This window comes from Rhamphochromis sp. 'chilingali' (assembly GCF_963969265.1).
Source record: "Rhamphochromis sp. 'chilingali' genome assembly, chromosome: 22".
Lineage (NCBI taxonomy): Eukaryota > Metazoa > Chordata > Actinopteri > Cichliformes > Cichlidae > Rhamphochromis > Rhamphochromis sp. 'chilingali'.
The window spans coordinates 26,499,667-26,513,531 of record NC_137950.1 but is presented as its reverse complement, the minus strand read 5'-3'; the positions used below and the strand labels follow the sequence as shown (position 1 = coordinate 26,513,531).

Genomic DNA, 13,865 nt, shown 5'->3' with positions numbered 1-13,865 from the left:
AAACTTGTTACATGTTCAAATCATCAGAAACCTGGTTAAATAAATGACTTTGTTATAACTGATCATAATTTCCTCTTACAGATAAGTGCAAAGACAAATGAATAACTCCGGATAATATATTTAATATTTCATCAAGTTTCGATATTAACCTAAAATGCTATATCCATCAACTTCAAGGATCATTTAATAAAATCACACATTTTTCTGATGGCTATATTCAAAAGTAAAAACTTTAAAACTGACTTTCAATGTGAGAAACTAAAGACTACTAAGATTGAGACAAAGATGGGATCTTAAACTGCTAGTGGGGTCATTTTTTTTAAGATTATATCACATCCTGCTTGTGCTGGAAAGAAAAACAGCTTTTGTTTTTTTTGTTTTTTTTTTTAAATCCTCCCCGATGATGTTCAGGTCAGGTAAACTAAGGTTTTATCATCTCTTCAGCAAATATGACAGAGTGGAGTCTTTATCTTAACTATACTTCTTCCGTTATACATGACTGATAATCTTTCCTGATTTCAGAAACTTAGGAGAACAAAAACGACATACTCTGATAGCACAATGTTAGGGTGACCACCAATGAGACCACTATCTGCTTCGAGGCTTCTGCAGCAGTGAAGCATCACATTATGATTACTGATTAGAGGACCGTTACAATACAGTTAAAGCCTATAATATTAAGAAACTTGAATTTCCACACAACTTTCCAATTTCTTCACCAAACCAGTGCCTGTGGAAAAACTTAAGAAAAGTGGGGGGAGAAGTAGACTCAAATTTGTGGTGCGAAACATTACATGTTTTGCATGTGGCAGGGGTTCAACATCAGTGTTTGTGTCCCTAAATATCTCCCATATTCATAATGTTTAGGATTTATTCACTAACCAGCCTTTAAATTCATGTGAAACCACCACGGGTGTGTCTTTATAACGCGTGTGTGTGTGTGTGTGTGAATTTTTCAGCGTGCATTCAGAAGTTTGCATGTCCTAAGTAGGTTTTAATGAGGCGTTTGACTGTAGTCTAGTTTAACTGACTTGTTTGACACTTCGTGTGTTAATACCAGCAGCAGAGCCAAATATCTGTGTGTGCGCGCATGTGCCAAAATGTAAGCAGAGAAGTTGTGCCGTCTACTTTTACGTTTTTAATATTTAAATGCAATAACATAGGCCGCGAAGGATTATGTAACACAGGCAGGTTTCCAGTGTCTGCAGGCCAACATGTTGAAGCCAAGAAGTTACTTTTAAATGTATAACCACCCATCTCTTAAGACTTATTCAAACCACGCTGCTGCCGCTCTCTCTCCTAATGGCTGTAGACGTGATCTTCAAACGTGGCCTGGTCCATGTCGTCACAGATCATCGTGCAGAAGGGGCAGACGCGGTGACACTGCTCGTGCTGATCCAGTTCGTCCTGGGTGATGCCGGGGAAGCTCTCGCGGCAGTGACGACACACCAGCGACTGAAATGGAGACGGCAGCACATCAGGGGTCGTAATGGAATAGCGAGCGGATTAAGTTTTAAATCCGCTTCAAAAATAAACCCTAAACAGCCGAGTCACTCGAGGGAGGGGCGCTTTTCTCATTAATGTGTTTTGGAGGGGAGAGATGCCACGGGAGTCACTCTGTGGCAGCTTTAGTCAAGATATCTGCACCAAGGCTATCAGGAAAAAATAAATCCTAAACCAAAACCACTGTAGGTGTGAAGCTGGACTGAATTAAATATAAAAACTTAAATAAAAAGGAAAGTATTTGACTCACCTCCTCGTCCTCTGGTCCTGCAATGAGACAGAAGAAAAGCAGTGAGCGCCATATAAGGGGAATTTTTCACCTACACAGTGATACGAATCTTTAAATGAAAGCACGTTACAGGCATGAAATAAGTGCAGTTTTGCAAGATTGTTAAGAACTGCAACCAAAACAGAGTTTCATGATTTCATGCACACATGTCCTGTACACATGAAATTTTGAGTGCTTGGAAATGCTCGACAATTAACGGGAAGAACCACACTCCAAGTCGCCCCTCAGTACTTAGAGGGGCTGTAACATCAAGGTAAAAGTTTGTGTAAATAGCTAAATATACTAAATTTAGTATTTTCTTCAGATTTGGTAGGTTTTAGACAGTACATGTGTGAGACAGTTTCCCACCTATGGTTTCATAAACGTGGGTTGAAGCAGGTGGTGCGTCGTCATCTGGCTGCAAGTACAAAGGTTCTGCAGGAGTCGTAGGGGGTTCTGTGTAAAGTCTGCGCAGGTCCTGAATAGTTTCTTTGAGAGTCTGGCAAAATAAACACAGTTGAGGTGTCAACATTTTTTTTAAAGTGATTCTGAGTCTGAACATCTACCGAGTAGAGCCAGCGTTATTGTGTGTACCTGGTTTTCTCGAGCAAGCTCCTCCTTCTCTTGTGTCAGGAGTGTGAGCTGATTGTCTTTCCGATTTATGGTCGACTCCCTTTCATCTATGGCGATGTTCTTATCTGCCAACACTTCATTAACTTCAAGGATTTGCAGCTGAAAAATCAAAGAAAACCAAGTTCAATTTTCAGAAACGTCCAACAGACAAACTGCAGGTCAAAAATTCCAAAATGATAATAAACCACAGAATTAAAACACCTTAAGTCTAAAGAATTTCCAGCCTGTGTCGAACCCGCTGAGAACTTTAATGAGGTCCAATCCAAAGGTGTCATATAGAGTCAAGTTCAGGGGCTCTTGGGGTTTGATATTTGCACATTTCTCACAAAGTATCAGATCAGCTAAATATTAAAAAAATAATAAGCTGAATTTTTAGTCTGTACCTTTATATTATATCATGAGTTTAGGCACTTAATTTCATGCACTCTGGACAGTAGCTCAGAGTTCAATATGCACATGATAAATATAGCATCATTTAATTTTCTCAGCTTTTCTTCTGTTTTTATTTAGTTATATTTATTTTAATGATTATCAGCTGATTTTTCTTGCTTGTTCTGATTTAGGTGGAGCTTGAGCAGGAAAAAAGAAAACCCAAAACAGATAAGAATTAAATCTTAAAATTTCACATCGATTCACCTCAAATTTGCTGCTCTTCCGTTTTTCGCCATCCAATGCTTTGCACACGCTCTCCAGCTGATCCCGGATTTGTTGCATCTCCGCCTCCAAATACTCATTACGTCTCTTGGCATTTCTGGTCTCCTCCTTTTCAGCTGCCAGCTTGGCCTGAGTCTCCTGTAGCTGTCTGGTAAGAGTCTGACACTGAAACTAAGAAGGAGACTCATCTTTAAGACATGAAATTAGGTACTTTTTAGGAGGTTACGATCCCCTTTTTTTTTTTTTTTTTAAACCTGTTCGCACCTTTAGGTCATCCGAAGGGCTCTGCTGAGTCTCCTGCACTGAAAGCCTCCTCTGTAAGTCCTGGTTCTCTCTCTGCATTTTGTCCACGTTGTAGGTGAGGCTCTGCAGTCTTTGCAGCTCTGCAGCGAGCCTCTCTTTCTCTTTCCTGCTGCTCTGAAGGTCCACCTGCCAGCATGCAATATATATTTTTGTATTTTTCTGGTTCCAAATAAATGACAACTGAATGAATGAACTCTCAGGCCAGCCCATTTAAAATGATCACAGCAGTACATAAAGTTAACTAAATGGTAAATGGCCTGTATTTACATAGCGCTTTACTAGTCCCTAAGGACCCCAAAGCGCTTTACATATCCAGTCATCCACCCATTCACACACACATTCACACACTGGTGATAGCAAGCTACATTGTAGCCACAGCCACCCTGGGGCGCACTGACAGAGGTAAAGATTTACCTCGATGAGCTGGATGCCGTCCTTTGCTTTAAACAGCTCCCGTTCACCTTCTCTGACCTTTGCATTCAGCCTAAAACGCACAGATTTGAGCATCAGTAAGCAGATGTGTTCTAAAAGTTTTGGTTTGAAGTAGAAAATGACTCACTTGGAGATCTCCTCACTCTGGGCCTCAATCGCCTCCTTCAGCTTCTCACGCTCGTCTTTCAGCTGGTTGATCTTCTGCACAGCTCGATCGTATTTCTCCTGTAAAACAAGGAAGAGGTTTGTGGTGTGGGTGTGGTCTCTGGCCAGCTGCAGAGGAGGGGTGACGCAGTGAGCTCCCGGGGCGGCGCAGGGGCGGGGTGAACAGGTGTGCTGGGATCTGACAGTTATTGTGTCTCTTTATATGTTGGCAATGACAGTCGGAGGAGGGAAGCGGACGTGACAGCAGAGAGAGAGCGGGAGTGTCTATGTCCCAGTAAAAACCACAGTATTAAATAAAAGTTCTGCTGTCATCATATTCGCTCCAGCTTATGTTTCTTGGATCCAACGTTACAAGGTTACTGTAAGATTCAGATCAGCAGTCATAGGAGAAGGGTTCACTTGACATGTGAAACTGAGATTGAAAATGATGAAAATGGGAAAAAAGGAAAGAAAAACAACAATTTTACAAAACTATGACTGTGGTATCAAGATTTTTTATATCTGCCATTAGAGTGAAGTGTGGCAGTTTAAAAAAAAAAAAAAAAAAAGTTTGTTTGCACACATAATTTGCACAAACACGGCTTGCATTGAGCAAACTGGCTCTACAGACTTCTTTATTTACTTTAAATTTAACCGGGAAATCACACTGAGACCTTTACAACTCAAAGCATATTAAAAATGCAACATAAACATCAAATATTACAGCTTATCACTTCAAATCCAGCATAACGCGATTTTCCTTTCAGCACTTTGGGAGCTGGACAGTGGATTAGTCCACATACAGCCCAGAACCAAACATCGGTGGTGTTCAAAGCTCCCACTTAACAAAGCTCACTTACTTTAGACCGTCTAACAGTGAGACAGAATCCATCTTACCTCGCTCGTTCTCGATGAACTCCGCTCCCTCCTCTCAGTGACGCTGTCCTGCTGTATCTCCATCTGCTTCGTCATCTGGATCACCATCTCCTCCTAACGTCAAACATAAGTTTTTACACAGATGTCAAAGTGCTGAATTTAGATGTAAAATGTCAAGCGAGGGCAAACCTTCAAGCTGTCATTTTCTTTCAGCTGCTGCTGCAAAGAGCTTCTCAGGTTTTTAATCTGTTGCTTGGTTTGATCCAGTTCAGTGGCCAGTTCGGCGTTTTCTTTCTCTTTTTGCTCATTCTGCCCCTGTGAGAGAATCAATAACACTGAGTCAGCTTACCAAAGTTCAGCTTACACTTTACTATTTTCTCTGTTGCACAAGACAAATGGCGGAGTGGAAAATAAGATAAGTGGACCTTTAAGCCGGCAGCTTGCTGCTGCTCCCTCAGCAGAGCACTCTTCAAGGTTTCATTTTCAGCTCTTATCTGATCCAGCTCTTTCTGCATTTCAGCTTTTTCACGTAAGCTCTGCTCAACTTGGTCCTGGAAAAAGGAAAAACCAAATATGTCAATAAAAAGCTCTGTTTACTTTTCAGACACTGCGACCTGCTCTCATGTGTTATTGAAGAGACAAAAGTCAGAAGCAAGCACTGCATTTAACCCCTCTGAAGTATTAGAAGTATAATGGCGAGCAAAGACCTCTCAGGGATCACAGATACTTTTTTTTGGCTAAAAACAAACATCTTCAGAAGCTCTTCAATAGCCCAGATGCTCACTGACACGTGACTGCGAACAGTGTTTGTGATCTATTACGCTCACTGCAGAACTAAGCACTAAAGACCTAACCCTCTACGGACACTGAAAACAGTGGAATAAAATATTACAGAATCTGACAAAGTATAAAGACTGAATGTACACAGGGTTGAAAGGGGTGCAGGTGGAGATAAGGTGGGGAAGACGCTCACACAGGCGAGAATTCAGACAGGCAAAGATGAGACTTGGGGTAGGGGAAAACAAACAAACAAAAAAACCACAACATCAAGGAATTAGGGGAAAAGACAAGTCAATTCACAGGAGGAAAGCAAGGCAAAACAATCATCAAAATAGACCGGAAGTGGAGTGAAGACAGGGGATACAGAGACAAAACAGAGGTGGACAAAGTCAAGAAAACCCTTCAAACAGCAGGAAAATGTGAACACATGAAAAGGTCTAGGGGATGAGGGGAAGTAACAAAAAGGTTGAAAAAGGAGAGAAAGAGGTAAAACGGTTAAATTAAAAGGTTTTATTAACATTCCAACAAAACTCAGAGACGGTCAAGCTGCTGTCACCATTAAAAAAAAGAAAAAAAGAAGTAAACACAACTCAGTAGTTGGTCAAAACCCTGAAAAAATTAAGCAAAACAGAAGGTTAATCACCAAACCCACTCCTCTTCACTGAGCAGGAGTCAAGCCACCCACACACACACACACACACACACACACACCAAAAACTTAAATCAAAGCCTGATAACTTTTATTCTCCGACTCCTTTTGCAATAACTTAATAAGATCCAATTTCATTTTCGGACCAGTTGTCTCCTCTCTACCTTATACTTCCAACACTGCAAAACAACATGTGCTAAAGTTTCCTCCTCTCCACAATAACCACATTTCCCTGAATTATGTTTCCCTATCAACAATAGTGTAGAATTCAATCCTGTATGTCCAAATCTCATTCTTGACACCACCACCACCTCCTCCTCCTCCTCCTCCTCCTCCTCCTCTCGCCTACTCCGTCCTGTGGCTCTCCTTTCTCCTACCCCCCTTGGAATTTTATAGAACCACCTTCCCCTCTTTTCTTCTTTGTTTTTGCCATCTAGCCCTCATTTCTAACTTTAAAATACTCTTAATCCGCTTGAACAAAACTCACCGCCAGATGATCTATCCTATGATAAGTGGCTTCCTTTGCCAACCTATCTGCTTCTTCATTCCCCCTCGCCCCATACAAACACTACTAACAGACCCATCATATGTATTCTGAAAAGACTTTGCCGAATCTCTTAAAATATCTGATCGACCTTCTGAATGACCGCTCTATGGACTGACCAAGGATGCTCTTGAATCTGAACAAATAATTGCTTTCAGTGGCCTCATCTCTTCCGCCCACTGAACCGCTAATAGAATTGCTATCATTTCTCCTGTAAACACAGACAAGCCATCATTTATTCTCTTCCCAATTTCTACCATAAAATCCAGAATCACCACTTCTACCCCCACTTGACTAGCTGGATTCGCATCTGTATATACTTGCACATACCCATAATACTGTTCAATGTAACCCTGAACTGAATGGGAGTACAGACCACCTGCCTATCCTTACTCTTCTTGTCCAATAATACAAAATCTACTACTGCTTCAGGAAGTATCCATGGAGGGATTGCAGGCCACGGCACTCGTTGACATGACTAACTGATCCAAATTAAATTCTCTAGCTCTCTCCCCCCCCCCCCCACCCATCCAAAGCTCTTTAATTCCCTCCTTTCTCCCAGCAAGGTTTAAATACTTCTAGTGTAGGGTGATCCTGCCCCTGTAAATTTGCCCAATAATTCAATCTAAGATGTTCTCTCCTCAATCCTAGTGGCATCTCCCCCATCTCCATCTGCAAGGCTACAGTAGGCGTTGTTTTAAATGCCCCTGTACAAAGTCTTAACACCTGATACCAAATAACATCTGATTTCCCAAGAGTAGTGTCTGCTACCGAATTACATGCCACACAACCACAATCTAACATTGACCTCACCAACCCAGTGTATATGGCCCCCAAGGATTCGCTATTCGCTTCCCAATCCCTCCAAACTAAACACCTCAAAATATTTAAAACTTTTACACTTACCCACCAATTCCTGAATGTGTGCACCCCAAGTTACCCTCCCAGCCAACCACAAACCCAGAAACTTAAACTTCCTCACTCTTTCTAATTCCACGCCATATAGCTTCACCCAACTTCCTCACTAACCCCTTTGAAGCCCCACTTATACGACCACTCTTCAACTTTACCAACTGCTTCCTGCAGCTTCTTTACAATAAGTTCTACATTCCTCTCTCTCCTCCATAAGGCTCCATCAAAAAGTGAACATCCCACCCCACGCTCTATATCATTAAACACATCATGAATCATTAGAGAAAATAACAAGGGACTCACTATGCTCCCTGAGGAGTCCCATTCTCTACAGAAAACCTCTCCTGAATAACTCTGTCATGTGAAGGCTGTGTGCAGGCAGGAAAAAGACCCAAAATCCAGACTCACGGAAACAAAAGGTGAACTTAAATACAGATTTAATGCTGGACGGCAAAACAAAAAACTGGCTGAACTAGAATACAAAATAAACTAATGCGGCAGCCTGGGAAACAGACCATACAGTACAATATGATGGTAGATTGCGACACTGACACAGAAACACAGGGCTTAAATACACAGAGGAGGCAATCAAAAGATGAGACAGGAGGGAAACACAGCTGGGACAAAACAGGGCTGACGAGACAAAGGAAGCAAAACTAGACGCATTAACATGAGATACGGACTTTCAAAGTAAAACAGGAAACACAGACTGAACTTATAGACACAGACTCACAAGCAGGCACTGTAACAGAGACGTGGGGCAGGCACAGACACTGACTGGACACAGAACAGATGGAGTATGGAACCAAACTTAAGAACTACAAAATCACACACCAAGAAGAACTGGGGGAAAAAATAGAAATGTAAAACAGAAACCAAATCCTTCACAAAAATAAACTAAGAAGAGAACACAAATAAAGGGTACAAAACAGAAACCACTGGGTCAAAGACCCAGGAACCCTAACACTTTCCAATTCTCACTTGTATTTGCGTACCCTTTAAAAAAATCCAAAATCCACCTATACATCCACCCCCTAACACCCAATTTATGGATTTTAATTAACAAACCTTCTCTCCACATCATATCATTAGCTTTCTCCATATTGAAAAACACTGCCACCGCACACACTTTATTTATCTGAGCCCTCCTAATTTCATGCTCCAAACACAATACTGGATCCATAGTACTTCTCCCTCTTCTAAATCCACTTTGATAGTTAGATAAATCCTCTACTTTCTACATAATATATTAATCTTACATTTATCATTCTCTCTATAACTTTACATATATGTGATGGTAAAGCTATCGGTCTATAGTTACCTGGCTTGGTTCTGGCCTAGAGCTCACCTATCCCTGGCCTTAAGTACCTCTAACTGCTGATGGGAGTCAGCTGTACCAAACGGACGGCACCTAGGCAGGGGGGCGAGAGACCACACCCACTCCAGGACAATGTCAGGAAGAGACCCTGCTAGGGCCGTAAGTCTTTTTAAAGGCTTTGTTATTAGAATGTATAACTTGTTTTTACCAGCTTAGACAGCAAAGCTTGTAATGCTTTCACTTTGAGTCTGTGTATGCATCATCATAACAAAGCACCTACTGCAGCAGAAAATGCCACAGAACTGGTTTAAATACTTCTGACGCGTTCATACTGCACGTTGGGCGTCTGTGGCTGGATTTTGTCAGTGTGACGGCGTTCCAGATGAGTCTTTTACATTTGTGAGGCTATGAAGGCGCTTTGAAGCTTGAAGAAGTAATTTGAAAGGTGGCGAGTGTATGTGGGCAAAAGGCTTTTTTTTCATGCCGTTTTAAATTTTTGATTCATTAACGTGGCATATGAGGCGTCTTTATTTGCTGTACAGTCACAAAACTGAGCTCCATATTTTAAGATGGTTTTAAGGTGGTCCTGTTTTTTTGTCTTGCAGCTTCATTTCTGGATGTCAGAAAACTTCCTACAGCTTAGTTACTCCAAATATAGGTACTTTTAGCTTTGTTATTTCCCACAGCAGATGGATTCACAAAGATTTGGAATAGCACTTGTGAACCTCTGAGGCTGTAAACCTCTTTTATTTGGCCTTACATACCTGACCTGCAGCTAGGAAATTAAAACAGGCCCTTCAACATCAAGCTCCGCCCACCATCTGGGTGTGATCTGTAACTCTGAGCTTTGCTTTGACATACATATCAACAAGGTGACGTTGCCATGCTTTCACCAAGTGAAAAATATTGCACAATTTATGCATCTTTTTCCTTGTCGTCATCTGCTGTAATACCCTCTAATCAGAGTCTCGAAACCTATCTCCAGCTTGTTCAACACCACATCACTCCTCACTACATTATCCTGGCTACCCTGCCGCTTCCTTTATGTCAGGTTTAAGTCACTTACCTGTGTTGTGATAACCAGCAGGTCGTCGTCTGGGCTGATCTCCAGGCTTTGCTCCGCAGGGCTTCTGAAACAGAAAGGAGTGCTGGCTCCTCGCACCTGACCGGTGCTGTCGACGTAGCAGAACTGGTAGAACTCGATCTCATCTTTGGGAAGGTAGTAATCTGAAGGAAACGGATAACGAGATCTTGATGTCATGATGACTCAAAAACTCTCACTGCTCTTTGAAACGTTTATTATTTTGTTTCTCAATCAATAAAATGCTAAAAAATGTAAACAGATCCATATTACATTTTAAACTCCCCCAATAAACTGAACACACAAAAACCCTGAAGATGCCAGAATGATAGATTTGTTTTTACATGTTCTTGTAAAATTGGCTAAAAATGGTTTCTGATTGACAAGTTCAAAAAAAATCTAATATCAAGAAAAGTTTCATTATTATGAAAATAAGGCTCTCTAAAAGCTTAGATTTTGGTTATATAACATATTGACTTTCTTGTGTGCAAAACATGGGGTACTTTCACCTCTTTGAGTCATAAAATATGTGGATACTTTATTGTAAATCTGAAAAACCAGTGATGGATTGTTTGAGCTTCTGCCATTTTAACTGGACAAAAAACAAAAAGAAAAATAGGATTCTGTGGGTGAAACCTGGATATAATCATATCTGTCTGTGCAGATCATTGACACAGCAGCTCAGGAAAAACAGATTTAATCCTAAACTGTTTGCATTTAAGACACAACTAGGGTGTACACTACAAACACAGCCAAACACATTCACCTGGAAACAGAAGTGAAAGCATTTCTTACCCTTAAAGAAAGCTTGCCTTGTCACTGTCTGTTCCCCAACTACATCTATACATGGTTCCACCCACACAAAGGTATGATAATCCTTTGTTGTGGTCCACCCCACCTGGAAAAGGGTAGAAAAGCTTAAGAAGGACATTCTTTGATTTAACATTTATAAAAAAAAAGTTGAGGATTTAATTGATCCAACCCACCTTAAAGATGCCCACCCAGTCCCTAGGGTTGGGCTGGAAGGCCGCAGTGAGGGTGTAGCTGCAGGTGACGTGGGTGGACGGTGGGTATGACTGAGGGATGTCGATGAACACCACCTGGGAGAAGGTGCGCGCCAAGTGGTCTGCTACCTCTGTAGCAGTGTTGCTCTCCATGCTGAGATGCACTCTGCCAGAAAACATATAAAGGTCGATGATGAAACATTTCAGGACGCTGACAGATGAGAACAGGTACAGCAAGCTCTCGGTGTCAGGACAGAAAGCAGCAGCGGTGTTACAGGCCTCCTCCTGATGTTGTTGCTTATTTGCTTTTGCGCACTTACCATTGTTCTATTCTTTGACTGCTTACGCTCCAAAAACGATCTGAAAATCAACTTTCCTACAACTAAAATGACTTAAATGCTATTTTTAAGACATCCCCCTTGTCAGCCGATGACCTCAAATGTGTTTTATAAACTTTTGAAGGCCGTAAACTCACGATAGATCATTAAAAAAAAAGAAAGAAGAAGAAATCGAAAGCAAAACAGCCTAAAAGACCGCACCCTGGACTTAACCGACGTCTTCCACGCATACAAGATAAAAACTACAACAGAAACTCTTCTAATAATCCTAAAATCGCAGTCAGATGTTCGGCTAAACACATGAAACTCACATATTTTCTGTCAGTACCTCGCTCCGACGTCTGCTGCTCAGGGAACTACCAGCTGAGTGCTGCCTTCACATGCTCGTCGGATATTTGTTTTGCATGCACGTAAACGTTACAAACCTCAGTGACGCAGAAGGGGCTTTTTTCGGGCATGTCACGTAAGAGCTGAAAACAATCTTTTAAAACCTCATGCCTGGGGGGGAAACTCAGAAAAACTTTTAAAGCTCTTTGCAGATGTCAGATATGAATGATTATGTTATATTTGTGTAGTCCTGAGAACCTGAATAGTGCTTTAAAAAAAACAACATTTATTTAAACAATACATTTTAAACATTGTTTTAACCCTTCCCTTCAGTTTTTCATATTTTGTAATTTGTACCTCCTCCAGGCTTTCTGAAGGTCGTTCAAATTGGATGCTTTTGCCCCGATTTTAGTCCAGTCCTCGTACTTGATCATTCCTCATTTAGAGGAATGTTTTGTTTATTAACCCACTTAACACTGACCTATAACTCATTCAAGCTTGAAAGAAGCATGTAGCTGAAGTGATGAAACCATGTTGTCTACACATAACAGAAAACTGAGCAAAGAACCAATTTTAAACTGTATCTTTAGGCACTTTGTTACCATCGCAGAAACACATAATTTCTTGATATTTCTTTAGTGTGAGCTATGAAAAATACCAAAGATAACACAGTTTAACAGGTGTAAAATAGTACTTGTGCATCGACAAGATGCATATCTTATTGTAGTTTTCTCTATGTCCCTTAATTTGAGGAACGTGGAAAAGTGGAGGGTAAAGGAGACATAGCAGGTCTACACAAAAAAGATCTTTCTGACCTTTCAGTTGATTCATCTACTATTTACCGAATCCTCATCAGAAATGGTCTCAGTGTAAGGATGGCTGTCAAGAAGTCGTGCTTAATAAAGGGAAAGTGGGAGGAAGGGCAGAGGCATGCCAAATTACACCAGAGCTGGACTGAAATTCAGTGTTGACAGGTCTGATGAATCTGAACTTGAAATTAATGGACACAACCATTTGTAATACACAGTGGATGCTCTGTCATGGTTTGGCGGTGGTGTTGGGATTTTGTCATCATTGTTGGAATTATGAATGCAAAGAAACAAGGTCAGATTTTGACTCACCATACAATACCATCTGGAAAGTGTCTGATTGGCAATAGTTTTATTTTTCAGCATGTCAATGGTCCCAAACACACAGCCAATGCAGTAAGACCATACAAGGAATGAAAAAAAAAAAAAAAAAAAAAAAAAAAAAAAAAAAAAATCACAGAGTGGAACACCATCACTCATGGACTGGCCTCCATGATTCATGGCGCCCGGACCTCAGCATTATTGAAGCAGTGTGTGATCATTCCAACAGAGAACAGAGCTAAAGGCAGCCAACATCCAAAGAAGAGCGTTGAATGTCCTTCAAGACATCTCGAAAAATATTCCTGAAGACTCCTTAAAGAAATTACAAGAAAGCTGCATAAGTGTGTCAAACTGTGTGTGTATGTATGTATGTATAAATATAAATAAGTTATTCTTTTATAAGGTTGCAAGTTAAGATGAATAAAAACTACGGGCAGAATGCAATAAAATTCAAAATACAAAACTACAGAAACAGTAAGACATATAACTTATAGTCAGTATGCACAAAGGCTTGGACCTCTTGTTTCAGATTATCTGTGAAGGCATTCTAATGATGGCTGCATCTTGGGAAATGTAGTCCAATTTTAACACTTTGCTTACAACTAGAGATGGAAACACAAGAGGGAGCCAGGCTCTTTTTCTGTAGTTATGACTTTAAAACCTGCAAGACTCCCAACATTTTTTACTAGCTCTTGTCATACTTTTTTTTAAGAATTCAGTGGGTTTTCTTTTTAGCTTTTGCCACACTGAAATGTCTGTCTTTTACAAAATAACATCTCCTTCAAAATCCTTTTTTGCACATCTCTTTTTAAAAAACAATTTATTCGCTTTGAATACCTAAAACGATTAGGAATATACCGAAAATCTTCTATTATGTATTGTGACTGAAAACTTTTCTCTGAGTTCTGCAATAAAAACAACAACAAAAGAAAGCAAAACAAAGATTCCCAGTATTTCACGCATGGGATA

General features: G+C 40.6%; 1 protein-coding gene across 4 annotated transcripts in view; it reads right to left on the bottom strand.

The window, feature by feature from the left end:
* Positions 1–109: 109 nt before the first annotated feature.
* The window catches only part of calcoco2 (calcium binding and coiled-coil domain 2), a 15,533-nt gene continuing 1,777 nt past the window's right edge, over positions 110–13,865 (bottom strand). The window contains exons 1-15 of one of the 4 annotated variants that reach the window (XM_080872709.1): positions 11,768–11,856; positions 11,084–11,267; positions 10,893–10,995; positions 10,083–10,243; positions 5,239–5,364; positions 5,003–5,128; positions 4,835–4,927; positions 3,921–4,018; positions 3,776–3,845; positions 3,323–3,487; positions 3,041–3,229; positions 2,366–2,503; positions 2,141–2,270; positions 1,754–1,770; positions 110–1,455 (exon numbers count right to left, since the gene is read on the bottom strand). In XM_080872709.1, coding sequence (XP_080728835.1) covers positions 1,300–1,455; positions 1,754–1,770; positions 2,141–2,270; positions 2,366–2,503; positions 3,041–3,229; positions 3,323–3,487; positions 3,776–3,845; positions 3,921–4,018; positions 4,835–4,927; positions 5,003–5,128; positions 5,239–5,364; positions 10,083–10,243; positions 10,893–10,995; positions 11,084–11,254 — 1,743 coding nt within the window. In that variant the 5' untranslated portion in view covers positions 11,255–11,267; positions 11,768–11,856 and the 3' untranslated portion in view covers positions 110–1,299. Of the gene's footprint in view, positions 1,456–1,753; positions 1,771–2,140; positions 2,271–2,365; positions 2,504–3,040; positions 3,230–3,322; positions 3,488–3,775; positions 3,846–3,920; positions 4,019–4,834; positions 4,928–5,002; positions 5,129–5,238; positions 5,365–10,082; positions 10,244–10,892; positions 10,996–11,083; positions 11,268–11,421; positions 11,443–11,750; positions 11,857–13,865 lie in introns of those variants that run through there. The other 3 variants (XM_080872708.1, XM_080872711.1, XM_080872710.1) reach the window with 3 other exon arrangements.